Below are 26,038 nucleotides of genomic sequence, written 5' to 3' on the forward strand. Positions count from 1 at the left end.
TGTGTCAATAAATAATCTTTAATAAATAGTTTGGGGATATCCTTTTGTGTACGATTATTGTAATTATTAAACCTTTATTTAATATTATTATTTTGCTAATTGAATAATTTCACCACAGAATGCATAAAAATCCCATTTAACTTTAACAAGAATTCAAATTCTACTCTCCAATGACGGCATGCGCGAACACAACCGATTTTGTGCTACGGGAAGATCCTATCATAGTATCATCACCGAACAACGTATCATGGAATTACTTATAAAGAGGAAAAAGAAGAAGAATAAAATATTGGTACCCACCTGTACATATGATCATTCCTTGAAGAATGATCGAGATTTTTTGATAAAACATGATCTCCTACACTAGATGCTCTAGCAGTTGTAGCAGATTCGCTGCTGGCAGGACTTTGCTGGCCTGAAAATATAAATATTTATGGTTGAGTTTACCGAAAGTACAAGCTGATTATAGCCGCAAATGTCAAACATGGAACACAAATTTTCGGCATAGCAGTGTTGGCATGTTTTTATAATGTAGATGCTCTATGCTTCAAATATAAAAAGATAAAGCTTTAGAAAAGTACATTTTGTTTATATTATGTTATGAATTCTGCAATTTTTGATTTATATAAAACAACAATGAGTAAATATTTGTTTCTTTGGAGATTAATTGCAGTTAATGATTAGACATTTTTTTTAGCTATTACCCTTTGATAGATTAGGGGATAGATTTGGCAATCGTCAAATCAGCAGTTGCCAGATTACAACAGATGTTTGCAATAAATCTCGAAAGAGACAAATATCTACTCGTTATTGCTTCATATAAATTAAAAATTGCAGAATTCATAAAATAGTATAATCAAAATGTACTTCTTAAAAGCTTTATCTCTTTATATTTTTTGTAACATACCACATATGCATTATAAAAACACGTCAACACTACCAAACCGAAATATTTTTGACATTTGCGGCTACCTTCAGCTTGTACTTTCGGTAAACTCATTTATATTTATAAATATTCAAATTTAGGTACAAAAAATGAAAAATTCTACTTACCATATTTTTTAAGATTATTATCTTTGCTTATATAACTGACGTTGTCTAAATTAAACGTATGGTTCTTATTACTAAAATCTAAATGTAGATCGTTGTAATCTTCCTGATCGTCTACAGGTACGCACATTTGTAGAACTTGAGTTTCGTATTCTTTTAGATTTGGTTCTACGTAGACTGTGTCATATCGTGTCGGACTAGAAGGCACTGTGTATTGCCGTTGGACTTGCTCCTTGTAAGATTTATATCTAGAAATAATAAAAGGTGTTAATAACAATAATAAACGGTTATCGGTTAAGTGGTTAGAGCTTACGGTTTATTAGAACTTAATAAAACAACGGGAAAATATTTCCCACTTTACTTTGCCGCCCAATTTTGATTGTCGCTGTCAATACACAGAATGTTGAATTTTGTGATATTAAGTATTCCTTTCTTGGATAAATACACCAACTCTAGGCTGCCGGTGTGATGACGTATTTTTATTGACATCTGTCAGTTAAGTCAGTTTCACTTTTCAAACAAACCTTGATTAGTGTGGATAATTTGTATTTTTCGTTATTTTTTCATTTTTTTTACAGAATCTTTCCGCTTTTTGCTATATCTAAATATTCTAATAGTTACTATAACAATTTTACAAGGTTGTGTAAATAATAAAGCATGTTGTTTTATAAAAATAGCAATAAAATGCATGTATCAGTAAAGTAAGGTTAGAATTTCTTTAATTTAAACCTTTTAATTATATTTCATAGAAATATAAGACCGAATTATGATGGTATTATCGCAAAAAACACTATACTTAAGAAAAAAAAAGCAGCAGAGGAAGCAAAATTTTAACTTTATAGAAATCTTGAGATTGGGCAAACCCTGGCTTTTCAACTTTTAATTTCTTCTAATTAGTTGAATTAAGTGGTGGGGTATTCCCATTTCCGCTAGTATGGATCATAGCTGCAGCCATTTGACTTTATCGAAGGCCTTTGTGTAATCCACAAAGCACATAAGCATAGGAGTATTGAATTCACGAGTTTTTTTTTTGATTAGCTGTCTGACATTAAGGATGTGTTCTCTTGTGCCTTTTCCTGGGACAAATCCCGCTTGTTCTTCTGATATCTAAGGCAATAGAAAAGCTTTTAGTCTTTTATGTATTACATGAAGTGGAACCTTGCTTGCATGGGATATTAGGGTTACCGTTCTGAAGTTGCTGCAATCTAGCGGAGTTCCTTTTTTTTAATATAGGGATGAAAGTGGATGTTGTCCAGTCGTTGGGCCACTCTCCGGTTTCCCAAATCTTTTTGCAGATCCTATGCATAACATTTAAGCCAACATCTCCAGTCTCTTTTAAAACTTCTGCGGTGATCTGGTCTGCCACAGATTTTCTATTTTTTAACTTTTTGATTGCTTTTTCTACCTCTGACTTTAAAATGTTTGGTTCTCTTTGCAGTGAACTCGTCATGATTTGCATTCTGGGGATCATCTGCATATAGACTTCGACAATATTTTCTCAATACTTCCGCAAAAGGAATAAAATAACAATATTGTACAATATAATCCAGGGTTTCCTCGTAAAACATAAACGAAAATCATTGCTAACTTGAAAGATTTTAATTGGAATTTTAATGCGTTGTTTAAACCCCCTCCCACCTCTGTAACGCATCGTAACATTTAATAAGACCCCCTTCCCCTAAATTGAGTTACGTAATACTTGAACGGTCCCTAGTGTTTTTTATGAAGCATCTTTAAACAATTAGATTACTGTTAATAATTTGAAATTAGACGAGAATTAACATCTTATGTGTGGGTGACGGGCCTAATGTCCCATCTTTTTTATCTCTCCACATTTTACCCGTGTTTTCCATTTACTAATCAAATAAACTGTAATTACATTTAAAGTTACCGAGAGTGAAGAAAATAAACCATAAACTTGTTGGCCAAAAATTCAAAAAATCATTTACATATTTTAAAACAAATCCTTACCTTGACCAAGACACACAGATATAAATGATTCCTATAAACCCTAAGATACCTATAATGCAGGCAATTACAATTAAAGCGTATGGGAAAATATCTGTGTTGAAAGAAGCCATTACGGTAGTTTTTGGTTTTTGGATTGCTAGTGGTTCGTGGATGCTGACAGCCGTTTGCTTAATTTGACTGGTTATGTCAAGTGTTATATTCGCCATAGCAGATTTCTCGTAAATGGTCCTAAAACAAATTGTCATAATTACTTAAAGCGATAATCAAAGTGCTTCGGTAGGTGCTAGGAGCACTTACCGAATGTATAGCAATGATTATAACTGATATTCTTACTAAAGCATATGACACTAATAACTTATATTATATTAAAGATTCTTTTAAAGTAAGTAAACTTTAGGTGGTGAAAGACAACAGAAATTTGCTTCATTACCGTATATCAAAGAAATCACTCCAGCTTTAACCAGAATATTTAAAAATGTTATATACTCGTTTCCACCGTTCTTGGCGTGTGCCTGAAATAAGCTACTACGGAATTTTTAATATTCGTCTTTCTCTGATACACAGATGCGTAATTCAATTGTGCGAGTCACGTTCGTCATGGTAAAGTGCCATGAGAAGGGAATAAAGAGACCACTCATGTCTCCCAGTATTGTAGCAATAACACCGATGCGTTTGGCCGATACGGTGTCGGTGATAAGTTCGGCCTCTTTACGAATAGAGATAGCTGGTAGTGACGTGTTTTTTTTAACATGTTACCCTGATCTGTGCAGGTTTGAAGTAGCTGATGAAATAGTTTTTATAAGTAAACAGTTTTTAATTAATTAATAGTTTGAGTTCTTACTGTGTGGAATTCCATTACATAAAATAATACTCTCGACACCTTAAAAATTCCAGTTTATTATAAATTAACTCTCTCTCTTCCGATACCCATTAAAATAATGACTTGTGGCATTGTTCTTGAATGAGCTGGCTAATAGGTTTATAATTGTAGCAATTACCATTGATATTTTACGTTGTTTTAGTCGATTTTAGTCAGTCATTGTAGGAATTTGTTCCGAACAGTTTTACTTATTATTTTTTGTTGTGAATAACTAATTGTTCTATTTAATAAAAAAAAAATGACGGGAAAAACGATAACAGGAGAAATGCGACAATGTGTAGTTCATTTATTGGAGTATTTTAAAAAAGAAAAAGAAAACAACGGACCTTTGCTTTCGTTATCATCGGTACATGAACGAGTAGCGGACGCTTTGAAAATCAGTCTTCGTACAGTGACAAGAATAAAGAGTGAATACAAGACAGGGGCAGCTCTTACTAGACCAGGAGAGTCACGTAATGTACAAAAAAAAGACTAATGATGTCAGCGATACTATAAAAGAAGAAATTAGAAATGTACTGTATGGCATGAAAGCAAAAGGAGAGCACGTTACAATTAAAGTTCTAAATACACAATTAAGAAACAAGCTTCTCTATGACGGTTCTGATACAAGTTTGTGGCGTCTTATGAAAAATTGTGGGTTTTCATACAAACTAGAAAATAGTAGACGAGTGCTATGTGAGAAACCATGTATTGTCTCCAAACGACTGTATTTTTTGAGCCATTATATGAGAAATTTTTTAAGTCCAAGCCCACTTCAGTTCGTTTTTTTATATGAAACATGAATATTCCTAAAAGGGGCATATAAACGTACTTGGCAAGATGACTATGTGAAAAGCATCAGAAAAGGACACGAAAATACAGGTAAAGGCTTTGTTGTTTTACATGCCGGAAGTAGGCAAGGATTTGTTAAAGATGCTGGATTACTGTTTTCTACGAAATCGAAGAGTGCAGACTATCATGATTCTATGAGTCTTTTAAAAAGTGGGTCTCCGAAAAGCTGATACCAATGTTGGAGGAACCATCTCTAATTATTATGGATAATGCCTCATACCATAGCTCTTTAATAGAAAAGTTACCGAATGCCAGTTGGAAAAAATCGGACTTACAAGAATGGTAACTAGCGAAAAAAATTATTTTTAACGACGATTCGAGCAAGACAGAGCTATTGAGTCTTTGTCGCCAGAATAAACCACAAAATACCAGGTACGTTATAGACGAGCTACTCCAAGAACATGGGCATCAGGTTTTGAGATTGCCTCCATATCACTGTCAATATAATCCGATTGAGTTGGTCTGGGGCATTTCTAAACAATACTATGATCGTCATATTGGAGAACATGGACGTGGAGATGAAACAGTGAAAAAAGTTTGGGGCGATGCATTAGCTGGGGCAACACCTGCAGTGTGGGCGAGTTGTGTTAACCATACTGAAAAATTAATTCAGGACGACTGGGCAAAAATGGTCACATATGATGAAAATGAAAGTAGGATTATCATCGATTTGGCGGAAGATTCCAATGATGAAGACAGTTCCAGTGGAGACGCTGACTGATTAGCTAATTAATCAAGGTCAGTACGTTGTAACAGTTCAGAATTCGCTACAGTGCTTAAAACTTAAAAAATCTGTATCATTTTTTAATTAAAGTGGGTTAAATAATTAACACTTTTTTGGGTATATTTCAAAATCCTTTTAAAATGTACTTTTTGTTATATCCTGTCCTATTGTACTGCAAGCTAGGAAAATACTTCTTCGCAATTTATACGTATATTCCGTTATTAGAAATTTAATGAAAAATAATTTATAATTTTCTTTTATAACTATTATTTCGTTTGATATGCTACATTTTGCTCCGCCACTGGAGGAGGTAAACGAATCGAGCTTAGACAAGGAAAGACAGATGAAACAACTTATTGCAAGAGTTTTTACACGCACACGCCAAGAACGATGAAAACGATTATAGATGTAAAAATTTCAAATAACAAGTTCTGACCATAAATAAAGTGTTCTCAAGTAATTTAATAAAAAAACATTTATTGTTTTTATTTTATTGTTTTTATTTTATTTTATTGTTAGATTTTATTTTATTGTTTTATTGATTTTAACATCAAGAAAACAAAGTACATGGTATGTTCAAAGCATATTCCACCTAGTCAATTACTGGTAGATCAGCAACAAATACTCCAAGTGCCCCGTTACTACTATTTAGGAACCACCATAAACGACGAATCGGACCACTCAGTTGAGATAAAACAAAGAATTGAAAAAGCCAGGTCAGTATTTGTCAGAATGAGCAAGATATTTAAGAGCCACGACCTACCTTTAAAAACGAACATCCGTTTATTGAGATGCTACGTGTTTACAGTGCTGCTTTATGGACACTAAACGAGGCATCCATGGGAAAACTCGAGATGTGGTGTTATAGACGGATACTGAGGATCTCCTGGGTGGACCGAATAACAAACATTGAGGTTCTACGTCGGATGTGAAATTATATCCACAGTGAAACAACGCAAGCTAGAATATCTTGAACATATAATGCGAAACGATCATAGATATAACCTGCTGCAACTTATATTACAGGGAAAGGTCTACGGAAAGAAGGAACCAAGAAGAAGAAGAATATCTTGGCTCCAAACTTACGAAAATGGGTTTCCTTGACCACTTCAGGACTATTTCGAGCTGCGGTCAAAAAATGTTAGAATTGCCATGCTAGTACATGCACAAGAAAAAGAAGATATACATTTTAAAATATGCAGACGTAATTTGTATTAAAAAAACATAGAGTAAACAAAAACAGCACTGCTAATTTTGTCATGACACCACTGATACATCTATATACCTACTCTCTAAGAGAAATGAAAATCGGATAACTGGATAACTATTTCAATTATCGATATTAATTTAATTTACTAATGTATCTCCCACTTAGTTTATTAAACGAAATTTAAAATAATTAAGCTAGAAAACTACATAATACGTTTAATACTCGTAGTACTTACTACCAATAATGGCCAAAAAATAGTTATTTATAGTAGATATTTCCAAATTTCCATTGCCACTATTTACCAATCGACACGATTCACCGCACGATGTTTAACTCTTCATGGTATTTCAACAACTGTATTAAACACCTATCTGCTAGACTGCAATCAACTAATTATAACAGGCCAGGTATTCGAACGCAAGTAGATAGGTATTGTTTTAGTATATGGGTAATATAATACACCCACTGTAAGTAATAAAATAAACAAACCATTATAAACGTTATATCGATATCGTTATCGATACCTCAGTTTAATAGTGTAGCCAGTCAAAAAAAATCGAATTTGACTTATTACGACAATGATATTCTTAATAAAAATTTCCACATATTTTAATTTTCAACACAAATATTCAATTTTTGGCTTATAGATGGTACAACCAACATATTTTCTCCTTTTTTTTCCTAAGTTAATGGCACTGGCAAAGCCAAAAGGCCAGTCATGTTTTCTCATAGTTTTATCATCCATTTCCATTGTTTACATTATATACATATTAATATTTTATACATGTTAAATTGGAATAAAATATTTTTAGTGTGTTAGTAAATGCCTAAATATTTTGGTTACTTATTTTCATTTTTATTGTTTTTTTTTATATCAGTATATATAACGTTGTAACTATTCTTTTATTTTTATTGTTAATTTCTTTTTATTAATATTTTTTTTTCTTTAATATTATTCATTTATTGGTTTGATTTTTTTTTGGTTTTTTATATATTGTTTTTTTTTTGTTTGTTTTTTTTTTCGTTTTAGCCTTACAAATTTATTCATATGTCGCAATACTGCTTACAAAGTAATATTAGTAGATTTTACATACTGATATATGATGTTGTAGATACTATTATCCTCTAATGTCAATAGATTTGAAACATTTATTGGAAATTTCATTTTGTACGATATTAAATTTTGATAAAACTGATCAATTTCTAATTTTTTTAACGAGCATTCTAAAAGAATATGTTGTAAATGGGCAATTTCATCACATAGACATTTATTATTATCTAACAAACCTATTTTATGTTTATAAGCTGGAAATAGTGCATGATTGCAGCGCATTCGACTTATCCGAATAATTGATCGATTACGTGTACTCTCAAACCATGGTTTGTCCCTTATTTTTGGTTGTATATTCTTAAAAAACTGTCCTTTGTCTCCACATTTATATTTTATCTGCCACTTTTCCTTAAGTTCCTTTCGAAAAATTGGAATAAAATCAGACTCTGGTATTTTTAATCTAAGTATTCTTCCATTTTTTGCACTATATTTTGCAAAATAGTCCACTTCTTCATTTTCTTCTATACCTAAATGGGCTTTTATCCATGATATATAAATTTGTTTTCCTCTACTTAATACATTTTGATACAATTCCAAAATATAAAGAAGGATGTAATTTAAATTAGGATTCAAACAAAGATTATTAAGTTTTTCTACCGAACTTTTAGAGTCTGTAAATATGACAAATTTATCCTCTTCTTGTTCTAAACACAGATTAATTGCTAATTTTATGGCAATAAGCTCAGCACTGAAAATTGACATCATATCTGATAGTTTGTATATTAGTTTAATATTTTTGGAAGTATAATAAACTGCACAGCCAACTCCATGTTCCGATTTAGATCCATCAGTATAAACTTTTTCATACTCTTTCCATTTTACTATACAATCTCGATAATATTCTTTTTGTATAATAATATTGTTTTGACACAAATAGCGAGCAACCAACATATTTAACAAGCAATGAAGTATAATATTATAGACTCAGCCAGTGGTATATAAAGTGTTACAAATATGATTCTCTTTCTTGTAGGAGACCTAAATGCAAGATCCCCAACTGGAACGACAGAGCTAAGAACAGAAATGGAAGACTATTAAACACATGCCAATGTTCAATAACTCAGTTACCAGCTGAAGTCCGTTTGAAGAGGTCTACCTTCCGGACGCTGGTACTCACGTGAGGCACGGTTATATGTTGCCTGAAGTTAAATCCAATAAAATATTAAACACCATTTATTTTTAACAACATGTACATTTTTCGGTAACTTCAATTTTTGTAAAGGGTTGTACCCTAATATTTTGGTGGCTCAGGCATGTTAACCTGCTTTTTAACCTGATGATGAAATTATTATTCCGAAAACGTTTGTGTTTATTTTGATGTAGCCCTTCTAAGGGTTTTTTAAATATACCTACATACAAAGATTTAAACCTCTTTTTGTGATACATGGTATACAGCCAGCTGCAGGAATTTATCTTCCTTGTGGATTTTTTAAATTATAATATCTTAATTAATCTAATATTCTCAGTGACTGGCCTACAATAAATTCCTGTTTAAAATTCATCAGATGATGCATCTTACGGTTATGCATTGCGCCATAATCATACTAATAGTTATAAACTTCATTAACAATTAAGTCGAGGAAGAATTATTTATAGATTATTATAAAATATCTTTAATAGGAAATGCATGTAATGCCGGTAGTGGCCGAGATTTGATTAATCTCAGAGAAAATATATACGGAGTAATACAAAGAGTTGAGTAGCATTGTTAAAAATATATAGCCAAAAAATTTACATTTCACAAATAAATATTTTTTTTTATTTAAACAAAAATGACCCTGCATCAACTACTAAGAGTTACAGAAAAAACGAATGAATCATATGAAGAATATAAAGGGATAAGAACTGAAACTCATCAAATGGTAAGAAAAACAAAAACAGATTACTGGAAAAGATTCACAAAAGGACTAGAGATGGATTTCTATGGACAACAGAAACAAGTATGGCGCTTCATAAGACAACAAAGAAGCGAAATGAAAGAAATAGTTGAAATAGAACACATACAAGAGGATAAATGGGAGGCCTTCCTGACCGAAATGTTGAAACAAACAAAACGAAGAACCTTTACCAAAAACGCCAAATATAATAACTGAGAAAAAGACCGAAATCTCCCAAAAAGGATGTGAAAGAAGGAATAAACAAATTAAAAAACAAAAAGTCACCAGGAGACGATCAAATACCAAATGAACTCTTAAAATATGGAGATGATCACCTTGTACAACAACTGCAACTTCTTATTAATAAAATAATCACCACGAACAGAATACCAGATGAATGGAGGAGAGCGATCATGGTGCTGTTCTTCAAAAAAAGGAGATAAGAAAGACCCCAATAATTATCAAGCAATAAATCTATTAAATACAACACTCAAATTGACAACAAGAATATTAGCGACAAAAATAAACGAACGAATATCTCTGCAAGAGGAACAGCGAGGATTTCGGACAGGAAGATCATGCACGGATGCAGTTTTTGTAATAAGACAAATAAAAGAAAAGTCGCTGGAATACAACAAACCAGCATATATGTGTCTGATAGATTTGAAGAAAGCGTTTGATAGAGTGAGAATTCGGGACGCGATTTATTATATGAAGAGGGAATATCACTGGATTTAGTAAAAACCATTGAGAATATTTATAAAGATAACATAGCTATGGTAAGATGTAAAGGAAAACTATCGCAACCTATCAAATATGAAACTGGCATTAGACAAGGAGATTCGCTGAGCCCATTGATATTTAATCTGATAATGGATGAAATCATAAAGAAAGTTAAAAAAAGAAGAGGATATAGAATGGGAGAAAAGGGAATAAGGATAATATGCTACGCTGATGACGCCATAATAACAGCCGAAAATGAAGATGACCTAGAAAGGTTAATTAAAGAATTCGAAGATACGGCGCTCATATACAAAATGGAGATCTAGAATCTACATGATATATACTATATGAAAGCTGCTAGCGTCCAAACCGCTGTGAATAAGTTTAGAAAGACTGGCATTCAAGCTCTCAATCCGGAAATTTTTAGAAGACTGGATGTTTGAACCAGCTGAAATAACAAAAACACCGATGAACGATCCGATGATTGGTCCCGTTTTAGAAAATAATCGGCGCTCTCCACCTCGTACACCACAATTATCACAAAACCAAGTTTATAGGGATGCAGAAAATGAGAATTCTCTAAATACATTGCCTTTAGATACTTTTACACCATAAAAATCTCCTAAGGTGCTTAAAAATAAGGAAAATGGTCATATTACTCCTCCTCCTCTTTCTTGCAACAAGTTCTATGCTAATGCGATACCCTCTTGTTTGTACTCTGTCAATAAATGTCAAGTCACTCCCAAAGAACTAGTTGCCCTTCCTCATGCAGAAAGAAAACAGCTGTGTTAGCCTTAACACCTTATAAAGAAGAACTGGAGAGGTCTATAGGTAAAAAGCCCATCAAGAAACCAAAACTAAATTTGGAAGAAAAACAAAATTGGAAAGACAAAGAAAAAATAAGAAATATGTTCTAAAACCAAGAAAAGAAAAAAGAGAAAGAAACAAAAGGGGTAGCAGTTTAGTTGATGAAGATTTAAATATAGTCTAAAATTATGTGAACTACCATATTCCATCGAATAGCACTACATCACCAAAAAAAGTAACATGGACATGATAATGAATATTGAATATTTGCCTAATAAATATAAGTTTTAGTGCAATAACGAAATATATTAGGAATAAAATATTTTATGCACTTACCTTTTAACTATAGAACTATTTCTATCCAATATAGTATCAGTCTCAGGATCTACAGCATAAAACCAGACATCGGTAGCGGTAGAATCAGTCTCCAAAGTATTATTTCCTCCTACGTATTCCCTAGATATCATTTTTTCAACTCCAACTATCAGCCCCGTTTGCTCTTGTAAAATTCTTATGATGTCATCCTTTTTGGTTAGCACTACGTCAGGTGTGGCATCGCCTATCACCAAAATCATCCTGTTCGTTGGTGAAATAAGATTAACTATTAACGACGTTCTTATTTCGAAGAAGTCTGTGGTTGAGTTTGGATTGTCTCTGGCAATTACTTCAACTCTAAAAATTAGAAAAAGTAATAAGTTGTTGGAAAGATTTCTTGAAAAGACTGAATTCTAGAAAAAGTCTAGACCTAACTACGACATGACAGCCCTGCAACATCCGGAAGTTAAAAAGCAAGTAGGGGAATATATTAACAACCAAGTTAAACAACTAAAAGAAGAAAATAACATCCAACGAGAAATCAATCAATTCGAAGAAATAATTAAGAAAACTAAACAAGATCTGCTAAAACCAAACAAAAAAACAAAGAAGAAATCTTGGATGACTCCAGAAATCCTTCACTTAATGGAACGCAGAAGGTTAATTAAAGGAAATAAAGATGAATATAAAAAAATGCAAGCTTACATCAGAAGAAAAATAAGAGAAGCTAAAGAAAAAGAAGCTGTAGAGAAATGTAAAGAAATAGAAAGACTACAAGCCAAGCATGACAATTTTAATGTACACAAAAAGGTAAAAGAAATAACGGGTACTTTTAAAAAGCGAACACAAATGAAACTCATAGACACCAATGGAAAATTAATCATTGACACCCAAGAGATGAAAGACAAATGGAGAATATATTTGGAGACACTTTTTCAAGATCAAAGAACGGATTATAGGCATCCATTTTCAGAGAGGATGACGGGCCCGGACATACTTAAATCCGAGGTAGAAGAAGCAATAAAACGGATGAAAAGCAGGAAAGCTGTGGGGCTTGATAATATCTAAGCTGAATTTTTAAAACTCTTAGAGGAAGAAGAAATAAATTGGATCACGGCTGTCTTCAATAAAATATACAATACAGGAATCATCCCTGATAAATGGCTAGAATCAGAATTCATAGCGATACCTAAAAAACAGGGGGCTAAAAAGTGCGAAGAATATCGAACAATCAGCCTAATGAGCCACATGTTGAAACTGTTTCTTAGAGTCATCCATGGAAGAATTTATAAGAAGTGAGAGGAACAAATATCGGACAGACAGTTCGGCTTCATTAACGCTGTGGGTACCAGACAGGCACTTTTCGGAGTACAGGTACTGATTCAAAGATGCAGGGACGTTAACTGCGACGTATACGCGTGCTTGATCGACTATGAAAAGGCATTTGACAGAGTTCAACATCAAAAGATGATAAACATTTTAAAAGAAGCAGACCGGGATGACAAAGACCTCAGAATAATTTCAGAACTCTACTGGAATCAGACCGCATACATGAAAATTAACGGAGAAGAAAAAGATCACATAAAAATACTACTTGGAGTTAGACAGGGATGTATCCTATCGCCGTTGATATTTAATATGTACTCAGAGAAAATTTTTAACGAGGCTCTTTACGGAATAGACGAAGGCATCCTTCTAAATGGTGAAAGAGTAAACAATGTTAGATATGCCGACGACACCATGGTGATAGCAAATAGTTTAGAGGGACTTCAGAGGCTAATGGACAGAATAAACGAGTACAGTCAACAGTACGGACTAAACATTAATACCCACAAAACGAAACAAATGATTATCAGCAAGGAGAATATAAATGGGGCTCATCTATACATTAATGGGACGCAGATAGAGCGAGTAAAACAGTATTGCTACCTGGGAACTATTATAAACGAACAGTGGAGCAATGTACAGGAAATAAAGTGCCGCATAGGAAAGGCAAGAACGGTCTTTAACAAAATGAGCGCCATCTTCAAAAGTCACAACATATCCCTAGATACAAAAATGAGACATTTGAGATGCTATGTTTTCTCTGTGTTGTTGTACGGGGCGGAGGCATGGACGCTTACAGACACCACTATTAAAAAACTTAAAGCATTTGAGATATGGCTTTATAGAAGAATGCTGAGAATATCATGGACAGCAAGGATCACGAACAAGGAAGTTCTAAAAAAAATGAAGAAGGAACCAGAGATTGTGTTTACCATCAAACGCATAAAATTGCAATATCTGGGACACGTTATGAGAAATCAGCACCGTTACTCTCTGCTGCAGTCTATATTGCAAGGTAAAGTCAAAGGTAAGCGAGGACCCGGTAGAAGGAGAATATCATGGCTGCGGAATTTAAGAACATGGTTTAAGAAAACCTCAACGGAGTTGTTTCGAGCCGCAGCGAGGAAGGTCATGATTGCCAATATGGTTTCCAACATCCGAAACGGATAGGAACCAGAAGAAGAAGATTTAAGTATTAGTTAAAGTATAACAATAGCCTTCCAAAGTTCCAATTTGGTTTTTGTATATTGAAGTCTACTGAATATGCTAATACGGCCCGAATACCATGAGTATAAATCAACTTTAGAAAAAATTCAACAGCTTCACGTTTCATCCGCTTTTAATAACGGTATTCTCGATATTATTTAACAAAAGTTATTGGCAATTGGAGTAACAAATGAATCGGTCTTTTCAGAAACAATGAGTCAATTTTTGTCAATATTGACATTTCTTCATAAATCCGATTTTTATACGTCAACGCACAGTTCTAAACAGAAACGACATCAGTCTCGACTTGCTGTACAATGTACAATAAACTACAGCTCCATTCCATTAGAAAACCACATGAGTCATCGAATAATGTTGTTTCGGTGCGCAATTGTCATTTGTAAACAAAACGATCAAGATGGCTGCAATAAATGGCACGAATTATGATCTGAATTTAGAACAAAGTAAAAAAAGAGGTAAAAAAGACAATTATAAGTCAGAAATTGAGGGGCTCGGTAGTAAACAATGGTAAAGGACAAATTTTGATTTTTCCCGAAATATTATGTAAAAGATGGCAAGGGACATGGCAACGCAGAAAACTTACTGACTTATTTTATCCTCCGAATAACAGATGGCGCAAGATTAATTTCTTAAAATTTGGTAAGAGACATGCATACGCATGAAAATAATGTTATGTGTCCATGATGGCGGAAGACAAAGCAAGTTGTTCAAATCTAAATGGCTTTTTTGATGTTATAAGTGACATTTCTGAGAGCTACGATGATTATGACTCAGATAAAGATCCTGAATTTAAAATATTTAGTGAAGCTAGCTCGATTAACTTTCTACAAAGAAGGTAATTTATTGATATTCTTAGAATAATTGTTTGCAAGTATAAAATGGTAAAGGATGTACTTAACATTGTTTACATCCACATTCACTTTGCATAAAAACTTAACATTTTTTACTTGCAAATATGAAAATGAATGAATCGGCAGCCCTATAATACTTAATACGATTTTTATTTATGTTTTAGAAAACTTTTGAAAGAACATGGACTTCAAGAAATTTCTTCTCACACATACCCAGAGTCCAGTACTGAAGAAGAAGGGGAGGAAGAAAAAGAAAATAGAGGAGAATTTAATGAACACAGTAAACAAGAAAAAGAAGATTCTGTTTCAGAAACAAAATCTAGAAAAAGGAAACGCAATTTTAGTAAGCAATTAAAAACGAAAGAGCTCAGAAATCGCGGAAAAGAATATAAACAATACAGAGGTAAGGGAAATATTGTTTTATCAAAAACACAAGGTCCACCGTGTAGTTGCCCCAATAAATGCTATGAGTTATTTGCACCTCATAAAGAGCTGCAGACAATTTCTGTTAATGTCTGGGGCATGAACAGTTTTGATACACAAAATGCTTACTTACAAGGTTGTATGAGATCTAAAAATGTGACTAGGAAGAAAACTAAAGCACTAATGTCAAAAAGATCTCAAACTATTGAATATAAATTAAAATCACAAGGAAAAGATGTTAAGGTATGCAAAATGGCTTTCCTAAGTAATCATGGCTTACAGAAAAATCGAGGTCGAGTTGAAAATCTAGTAAAACAATTAAAAATTGGATCAAATACTCCAAAATCAGATCTAAGAGGTCGACATTCAAACCATCCTAAAAAATATTCCAATTCTGATATAGATTTTCTGAAATCTTTTATTGAAAGCTTACCTAAGTACAAAAGCCATTACACTCGTTCCGAAATCTCTAGACAATATATGAGTATGGAATATTCTATTCAGACTTGTTATAAGAAATATGTAGGAGAATGCATTTTGAAAAAGAAAACTCCAGTTTCTGCAGATAAATTCAGAAGAATATTTACTGAAGAATATAATATAAGTTTCAAAACTCCGAAAATGGATACTTGTCAAGCGTGCGATAAGTTTTCAGTGGCTTTAGAAAATGCTAAGTTACACAATGATGAAACTGGAGTTAAAAAAATTTAAACTGAACTGAAGAATTACATCATAGAAAAGCTGAAGCAGGTCAACAGGCAGTTAGAGACGCAGTAGAGGAAGCAAACTTAAACCCAGATGTGCATACAATAAGTTTTGATATACAGAAAACCCTTTACACACCAAAGCTTACCACTGGTCCCATGTTCTATAAGAGAAAACTGTGGTGCTATAATTTAAGCATACATTCCCTTAGAGATGGTCAGGGTCACTTTTTTATGTGGGATGAATCTACTGCTAAAAGAGGGTTGGACGAAATCGCTAGCTGTCTCAAAATTTACTTTGAGAAAAATAATATTCGTGGCAGAAAACTAATAGCTATTTCAGACAATTGCTGCGGACAAAATAAAAACTGGACCATCATTGGTCTTTGGCTTTGTCTTTTACAAAATGACTATTTTAAAGAAATAGTTCATATATTTCCTCAGGTAGGACATACAATGTTGCCAAGCGACAGAGACTTTTCTGTAGTAGAAAATTATGTCAAAAAAAACTGTGAAATGGTCTATTCGCCCAATCACTGGGAAGACATTTTGAAGAAGTGTCAGAAAAAAAAACCTTTTCTAGTAACTAGGGTCCAGCAAGAGGATATATACGATTGTTCAGTACTGAAAAGCTATTTTAATCAACCGGTAGGTATTTTACAAAGTAGTGTGAAATTATGCCTATCTTCAGAAGTTCCAAAAAATATACAATATTCAGCATCTATTCAGCATACAGCAATAAAAGAGGAAGACCAACAGCTGCAGAAGAAAAATTTCCTACACTTACTCAAAAATATAACATCCCCTTAGTATTCATCCAGAAAAACTGAAAGATGTAAAATCATTCTTGGAATGGATTCCAGCTGCTTATCACGAATGGTATATAAATTTAAATAAACCCCTAGTACCTACCAAATTATGTTAAGTCAACACCACTTAACATGTTACGTTAAACTTTTTCGAATATTTTAGGTAAATAATGTTAAGTTGTAGGTAGTACATATTTTTATATGTTCCTCAATAAACACATTGTAAAAAAATATTTGGTATTTCATATTTTGCCTACTGATTAACAACATAATTAACTAATTTTAACATGATTCATAGTCTTATATTTTTTTATAAAAAATATAAGAATATTTTTTTCAAAATTCAACACTTCAAATCTCAAATCCTCTGTATTGTCCCTTACCATTTTTTACTGCCGGACCCCTCAATCATTAAGTCAAAACTATAATTTCTGACTCATGTTGTTTCTGAAATGAGCGATTCAATTACACCTACCGACCAATTACTTTTTATTTAAAACTGCGCAATGAAGAACTTTTGAAACTATGTGTAGTTATATAAATTTTTTATATTTTTAATAATGGTTTCATACCTGATGGGCAACAAAGAATCGTCAAAATTCTCAAATGACTTCTTAGTTTGTACTATTCCAGTAGAAGAGTCGATACTAAACAGCTCATCACTAGAATTTCCCGACAGAGAGTACTTAATCTTCCCGAATTTTCCACTATCCTTGTCATCTGCCTTTATTTGCGTTACAGTGGAAGCTATCGGAGAGGTATATGGAATCGCAGCGTAGTATTTTTCTAGTTCTGGTGAAGTATAAATGAAAAATGGTTTGTTGTCATTGACGTCGATGACATTTACGGTGATCTGCGCAATGGCGAACTCCTTATTGATGAAGCCCTTTAGAGACATTATTTCTACTTCAAAATGATAGGTTTCTTGAGTTTCGTAGTCAAGAGTATCATTGAGGTAGATGGCACAATTTCTATCTTCTGTCACATTTATGAAGAACTTTCCTGAAATTAAAATGATTATTTTACTTAAAATAAATAGAGAAAAGTAAGGAATACATATGAGAAAAAACAACTAATAGTTAAATCAGATAAGATTTTGAAAATTATTGGAAATAAGTTCTATTGAAACTTTGTTTGTATATAAGTCCTCAAATATGATTGTGTGATGATAAAATGTTTTTACATGACATTACCTCCTATAGACCACTAATCTGTGGGTACTTGGGCGGAATGAAGTTCCAATTAATACCTTCATTACTGACGGCAATAGTTCAAGATTGTGAATGAGACAATAACAAATCTCCCAATCTTTTCAATTTTTTCTTTGCTCCAACGAATTTTGTATAGTTTATTTCACGAAAAATGGTTGAGTGCTTAATGATTGCAATAAAATCCGACCGCAAGTACCCCAGCTTAGTCAACATTAGTTGAGCAGGTAAGTATTCAGGTAAAATTGAAGCTACTGTGGAGTGTTGTTATCTTGTTTGTATAATAAATTCCTGGTAATATAAAAACGATTAAAAAATCGTATAAAATTATAAAAACGATTAGAATACATTTTGTTTCATAAAGTTGTAAACATTTTAACAGTGAGTTTCACTATCAATGGTTGATATATTAATGACCACAATAAATTTGTTGATCGTTAAGTATTTCCTGGAATAATTATACAGGTTCCCTCTATTCTGTATAATTTGTAAAAGTATATAAAACCGATGAGAATTTTTTAAATATACATTTTGTTTCATTTAGTTGAAAGTGTTACAAGTGTTACCAGTGTTATACCTATTTATACCTATAAAACAGCATTATGTGGCGTCCGTGGAAAAACATTGATGGTGCTTCTTCCAGTGTTCCAGCAAAGAAAAAGCATTTATCTGCTGACGCTAGAGAAATCGTAAAAACAATATATAGTTCTTTACTTACAAGAGGACTTACTGCTAATACTGCTGCCAGTGAAATATCTGATTTAACGAAAATACCTCTAACCACAGTGAAAAGAAGTACATCAAATCCCATTAAGTCAAGAAGGAAGCGTAAGGATGCCGGTTCTACCAAATGTATTGACGAAAGTGATAAGGACTTAATAAGACGAAAAATTTACACAATGTACGAAGAGCAACGGATACCTACATTAGATGCTTTAAAACAACGGCTTACTAATGATGATACACAAATAAACTGTAGCCGCATTAGTCTTTGGAGGATTTTGTCTAAAATGGGCTTCAGATATCGTACAATTGACAAAAGGCAAGTGCTTATGGAGTCCCATCGTTTACAAAAGTGGCGTACTGAATTTATAACTTCCATAAGAAAGTACCCTACAGAAGATCGACCAATAATTCATCTGGACGAGACATGGTTTGACACTCATGAAACACCATCCAAAGGATGGTCCGATTCTTCCAACATTGTTTCAAACAAAAGCTCCATCAAACAAAAGGAAAAGAATAACAATTTTACATGCAGGATCAGAAAATGATTGGGTCCCAAATGCCTTATGGCTTTCTGCAAAGAACATTAAAGACTCCTGCGTGGACTACCATGAGGATACAACGGCAGAGCTTTTTGAGCAATGGTTTAAGAATTGTCTTATACCTAACCTTCCTCAAAATAGTGTAATAGTAATGGACAATGCAAGTTACCACAGTCGTCAATTACATAAGTCTCCAAGGGCAAATAACACGAAAATTGAAATTCAAAACTACCTGTTAGAAAACGATATATATTTTGAAGAAATTTATTTAAAAAATGAACTGTTAGAAGTGTTAAAATCATTATCTATTAAAAAAGTATATGTTTGGACGCATTGGCCGAGGACATGGGACATACAGTGTTACGGCTTCCACCCTACTATTGTTTATTTAATCCCATAGAGCATATGTGGCACCAACTAAAGTCAAATGTTAGGTCACAAAATGTTTCTCCGACTTTAAGTGGTAGTGTAGTCAAATTAATAAGGAAATGTGTTGATGATATTTCCCCAGAAAGTTGGAAAAATACACCATGTAATGACCGTAGAAAATCAAATGTTACTTTGAATCACATAATTAAACCAATTGTTATTAATCTTAAAGAGGATAGCGACAGCGAAACAGAATTAGGTATTTAGGAATTCATAAATATATTTTGGTTATTTTGGGTATTTTTTTTTGTAAATATTAACTTGTATATATTTTCTATATTTTTTTTTCAATTCATCCATTTTTTGTACATTATGTATTCGTTTGTATGTATATACTGTAAATAGAACTATTATTACTGTACATTTTTAACGATATCCGATTAGGAAGAGCAAAAACTTTTAAACACGCCAGTTTTTTGCTGACAGTCCTAAGCCTGTAAAAAGTGTGAAGGAAAGTACCTTTCTGAATTTAGATCCATATACTACAATTATTCACGTAGAACAAAAAAATTACTTTCTTCATGTTAAAAATTGTTCAATTATCAAGTATATTCACTTGAACAACCTGAAAATACCATATGAAATAATTTAATAAATTTTTATAATCGTGTATTACACAGCTACCAATGAAATATATTAAATAACAAACTTTCTGAAGTGCGACCCTGTGTACTTCGGTAATTTATTGAGAGACTCTTGTATACACAATAGGATCAACTCAGCACTCAACCATTTTTCGTGAAACAAATTTTACCATTGTCGGATATGACTTTTTATCGTTTACCCCTACGCGCAACAAATCTACAAAAACACGCGGTAAAGGCTTCTATTGTCAGGTCCGACACCAACTCAATATAATTTGCTTTAGTAGAGCAGCATACAAACATACATAACATTTGGAAAACGTAGCTATTCCCCCCTACTTGTTTTTAATTTGGAAAGAACCAGCATAATCCATCATTGTCACATGAAATGGAGGTAATGGCGTTACCCGGTCTTTAGGTAAAGGAGCCATTATCTGAGAAAGTGGAATAGGCTGGTCCTTGAAGCACCCTATACACATATGTATGACATATCGTACCAAATTTCTACCACCAATTTCAAACAACAATTCATCTTGCTTAAATTTACAATACAGTCCCAACGTCTTGTTTTTTTCTTTCTCTCCAAAATGTACGTGATCAATCAATATTGAACTGTCTAATATCCGTTGAACTTCTAAATTATTCGATACCCACTTCCGCAATTTCATACCTCCAGTTTTTAGTATGAGCACCATCTGGTTACATAATTCCAATAATTTTTCTGTTGTCTCTGCTCCTGTAAAAACCATACCACTTTTAACCATACATACCTAACTGTCTCAAACACCCGATTGAAAGATATGGAGATGACCTCGTCACATATGTTACTGCGTTCGTAGTATATTCTTCCAGCTGTTGACTAGGGGAAGTTCTCCAAAATATCTTTTGCAAAGATCGTTGATCGTGTGATACCCAAATCATTCTGTAAATTTTTGCTTGAAGCTTTGGTCCAACATGTTGAATGTCATTGAGAGACACGAACATATTTGTTTTCATTGAACCATTAAAGACAACTCACAACTTAGTACTGCTTGAATTTTCATTTAACACTCCATGATGACGAAGGTAATAAATTAAGTCGCTTTTTGAAGGTTCGGATACTAAATTGTGAGCCACTGATATATAGTTATTCATAAAGGAGTCATACATACCTTTCAGAACTATTTTTTTTCTCTAACCTTCTTTCCAACGCCAACAATCTGTTCTTAGCTTCAAGTTTAGAATCCTTTAACTGTGCAACTCTTCTTTAAATGGAATTCTAACAATACATTTCCTATCTTTTTCTTTCTTGGTCATTTCCACATACATACTTTCACACTCTAATTCACCACCAACAGACAATGACTGCCTCTCTTTAGGAATTTCTTCCACGGCCTAAAATTTCTCCAATTGATTTTAAATGTCAACTACATTTAGTAGTAGTTGACATTTAAAATCAATCGGAGAATATAGAAAATCTCGGCACCTAGTAATATATCCACTTTAACCGAACATCCAAATCCAGCATCAGCTAACGGCAAATGAGGGGGTATATCTAATTGACATATGTATATTTAGATTTTGACTAGGTATAAAACCACAGATCTTCGCCACAAGCAAACATGAAATTGTTTTCTGCAAAGAACTATGAATTGACTTAAATGAAATTATACAGCTGCCATTAACACCAGAAGACTTTTGATTTATACCAAAAATTCTCATTGTGACCATATCTTCTTAAAGATCCAAGTTAGAAGCTAACTCAAAAGTAATTAGGTTTTAAATAAAATAAATAAATTTAAATAAATAAATAAAACATGACATGTTTGCCGTGAGCCATCCTTTCTGATCATATGTATCAATGCGGTTGCTAGTAGTATCTCGCATGGCACCTCTATCCCGATATCCAAAACAACTGACCCAACCTGTTGTAGAAACTCTAACGCCTGTGAAGAAGACGTTCCAACTTGCAAACCAACACCACCACCAGCTTCTCTAACTTTCACTCCAACATATTCCTTGTTATCGCCAGGTTGATCAATTAGCGTCTCTGTATTTGGTCTTGTATCATAATATAACAGCGTATGGTGTTTTTGCCCACATTTTTTGCCTGCAGAGACCCAACTTTTTTGCTTGTTCATACCTCATATATGTTCTTAATTTCCCAAATTCCACACAGCTATTAATGTAATGTTTATTTTGCAATAATGACAAAACGGATATTGATTTGTTAAACTAAATGTATACAGTGATGAGTGTCTTACCACCCGGCTTTTTAACGTAAGAGATAGAAAACACAGTTACCTTGTGAAATAAAAAGAGATGAAACTCGTAGAGGTGGGAAATAATCGGTAGAAACCTATAATTTACATTACATTACATTACCACTATCGATAGTCTCACACCTTTAGACGTTAGCTTCGAGCTAAATCACCTCGGTCATAAAGTTTTATGTGTAACGTCGTTTGTGTGACGTATTTCCATTTTTAATTTGGCATAAAGTAAAAACTTATTGACCACAATAAAGCAAAAATGTGAATAAAATAATTTAATTAATAGTGATTATTTAATCTAAAGTTTTAAATTATTAACCAAGAATAATTTCTACTACGATTTGAGGAGTTTTATACACTCTTGTCATAGAATATTTATGAATCCTTCGTGGCTTAGTGGTAAGAATTCGGCACTGCGACACAGACGTCGCAGACGATTAGAGTTCAAAACCCACATTGTGGTTTTCTTCTTTTTTTTTTAATAATTTGAAATTATGCAGAGATCGTTTTGCTTTGAATCACTAAACATTTATGTCACTCATTAATAGTATTAGAAGTGTTTAAAGATAAACATAAATATCTTATTGAAAAAACAGTATCGTTGTACTTCGAAAATAAAGTGAAAATTCTTCAAAATTAAAAGAACGTTTAAAGAATGTTTAAATAAGTAAAAATTCTACAAAAATAAACTGTACAGAGGACAGAGAACTGTAAATCTACCTGTACAGAGGAATTGATATTAACACTGAGATTCACCGGATTAGTTTGCATTCACAACTGAAGACTGTCAAACTGGAATTGAATTTGAATTATTTTGTATTTCTATTTTATAACATTGGAATAAGAATAAATTGTAAATAATGAGTTTTTCGAAAACTTGTTACCTAATATGTATCATATTTTCTATTATTTTTTGATTGAGTAAAACAAAAGGTTTATCCTTGATGTGAATTGAACCCCAATCTTCTTGTCAATAGACCACGTCTCTAACTATTACACCAATTCCACATACAATAATTGTTTTCGGGCCGAACATACTTACCTTTAGTTAAGTCAAATATTTCAGTTGAGTTATTTTTATTATTAAATAAACTTAAAGATTTATAATTTAAAATCGCTACTAATTAATGTTTTTTACTATAATATATCTTAATTTATTCAATCATTTATTCTAACATCAAAAATTATTAAAATAAAATATTTTCGAGGTCATCCGTATAATTATGAGTGAAGTAAAATAGCCACGTCTAAAAATTAGCTTTATCTCGTACTATCTCACAACTTAATCTGTCTTCTATCCTTTTCGCTATTTTGCCGGGTATATTAGCTTCTGTTAAGTTTGACTTTGTGCTAACAAATGATTTATATCGTTGCCATTACTTCCACTGTTATTGTGGCTGCCAGCGCTATACCCCTTATTTTCCTTAATCTTTTTTGAATTTCTCTTTATATATAATAACTCTACATACAATAACCCTAAGCCTAATTAAAAAATAAACGCACTGTAAAGGATTTATATAAAATCTTATCAGAATTAACTAAAATACAAAATTAAGAAAATTATAGATACACCGATTTACCTTCCTTATTTCCTGAAATAATTTGACACTTGAGGGGTATGTTTGCTCCGTGCGTTTTACTATTAACAATAGTAAGAGTTTTTATTTTATACCCAACTGTAGCATTCTCAGGTACTTGCAAACTGTACGAAGAATCAGCAAATCTCAGACCCACTTCCGGCGCCACTGTGGCTACATGTTGAATATAAACGTCAACCGTAATAACTGACGATAATTGAGGATCGCCCAAGTCAAAAGCCCTTACATCGACCTAAAATGGAAAAAAAAATTTTAAACCTGTAATACATACTTCAAAAATATTAGAATTCAAAAATTCTAAGATTTCTTGGTATTTAATCATTATTAAGTAATAAAAGCCAAATTTGTTTAATGTATATATTGAGAACGATTTTCGAAAAGTCAAAATAAACTTATTTTGAAGTAACATCAAAGAATATAGACGCATATGCGGGCCTAAAATTATAAAATAATTTTTACATAAACACTATTTATCAAGCAATTTTAAAAAATGGATATTAATTACCTGATACTCTGTGTCAATTTCTTTTTTCAAATCATTGGTTACTTTTAATACACCTGTGTCAGGGTCAATTTGGAAGTACTTTGCCGCTTTCCCTCTTCCAACTATTTCGTATCTAACCTAAAACCAAAGTATGTATTATAGTTATTTTAAAACAGATGTTATAAAGCTTACCTTATTTCCAGGAGCTGTTCCGTCAGAATCAGTAGCTACAAGAGTAGTAACAACTGTACCAATTGGGACATCGTCTTCTAACGTTATGGGATGTGGGATTATTGTGAATACGGGAGGAATATCATTTCGATCCTTAAAAATACAAATTATATTAGCTTCTTACAAATATAACAAAATAAATTATAACAAGCAGAAAAACACGCTGAACTAAAGCCTAACATTCAGTTCCGTACATCATGCTAGTCTTATGGCAGTCTTATCGAATTTTCCATTCAGCTTCATTAGTATTGCTCTGTTACACAACACATCACTCGCTTCCTTCTACTTCATCCTTCCAACACTAACTTCACTGCATGCAACTCCATCTATTTCCCATTACTCTGTAATATCCATCCTAGATATTTAAAATATTTTTCACAATCATTTCACCATCGAAAGATATTGTAATGGTTAATTGAGTACTATACTCGTTTTCATCGTTTTTGGCGTGTGCCTGAAATAAGCTACTACGGAATTTTCAATATTCGTCTCTCTTTGATACACAGATGCGTAATTGAATTGTGCGAGTCACGTTCGTCATGGTAAAGTGCGATGAGAAGGGAATGAAGAGACCACTCACGTCTCCCAGTATTGTAGCAATAACACCGATGCGTTTGGCCGATACGGTGTCGGTGATAAGTTCGGCCTCTTTACGAATACAGATAGCTGGCAGTGACGTGTTTTTTTTATTATAACATGTTACCCTGATCTGTGCAGGTTTGAAGTAGCTGATGACATAGTTTTTATAAGTAAACAGTTTTTAATTAATTAATAGTTTGAGCTCTTACTGTGTGGAATTCCATTACATAAAATAATACTCTCGACACCTTAAAAATTCCAGTTTATTATAAATTAACTCTCTCTCTTCCGATACCCATTGCAATAATGACTTGTGGCATTGTTCTTGAATGAGCTGGCTAATAGGTTTATAATTGTAGCAATTACCATTGATATTTTATGTTGTTTTAGTCGATTTTAGTCAGTCATTATTGGAATTTGTTCCGAACAGTTTTACTTATTATTTTTTGTTGTTAATAACTATTTGTTCTATTTAATAAAAAAAATGCCGGGAAAAACGATAACAGGAGAAATGCGACAATGTGTAGTTCATTTATTGGAGTATTTTAAAAAAGAAAAAGAAAACA

The 26,038-nt window shown here is 32.8% G+C and overlaps 1 protein-coding gene across 1 annotated transcript in view; it reads right to left on the reverse strand.

Moving 5' to 3' along the window:
- The window catches only part of Cad99C (cadherin 99C), a 210,430-nt gene that overhangs the window by 1,979 nt on the left and 182,413 nt on the right, over positions 1-26,038 (reverse strand). Inside the window, exons 17-24 of the mRNA XM_072542457.1 lie at positions 24,855-24,986; positions 24,684-24,800; positions 24,161-24,410; positions 17,412-17,841; positions 11,521-11,856; positions 3,022-3,249; positions 1,054-1,298; positions 301-415 (exon numbers count right to left, since the gene is read on the reverse strand). Coding sequence (XP_072398558.1) covers positions 301-415; positions 1,054-1,298; positions 3,022-3,249; positions 11,521-11,856; positions 17,412-17,841; positions 24,161-24,410; positions 24,684-24,800; positions 24,855-24,986 — 1,853 coding nt within the window. The remainder of the gene's footprint in view (positions 1-300; positions 416-1,053; positions 1,299-3,021; positions 3,250-11,520; positions 11,857-17,411; positions 17,842-24,160; positions 24,411-24,683; positions 24,801-24,854; positions 24,987-26,038) is intronic.

This window comes from Diabrotica undecimpunctata, chromosome 8 (assembly GCF_040954645.1).
Source record: "Diabrotica undecimpunctata isolate CICGRU chromosome 8, icDiaUnde3, whole genome shotgun sequence".
NCBI lineage: Eukaryota > Metazoa > Arthropoda > Insecta > Coleoptera > Chrysomelidae > Diabrotica > Diabrotica undecimpunctata.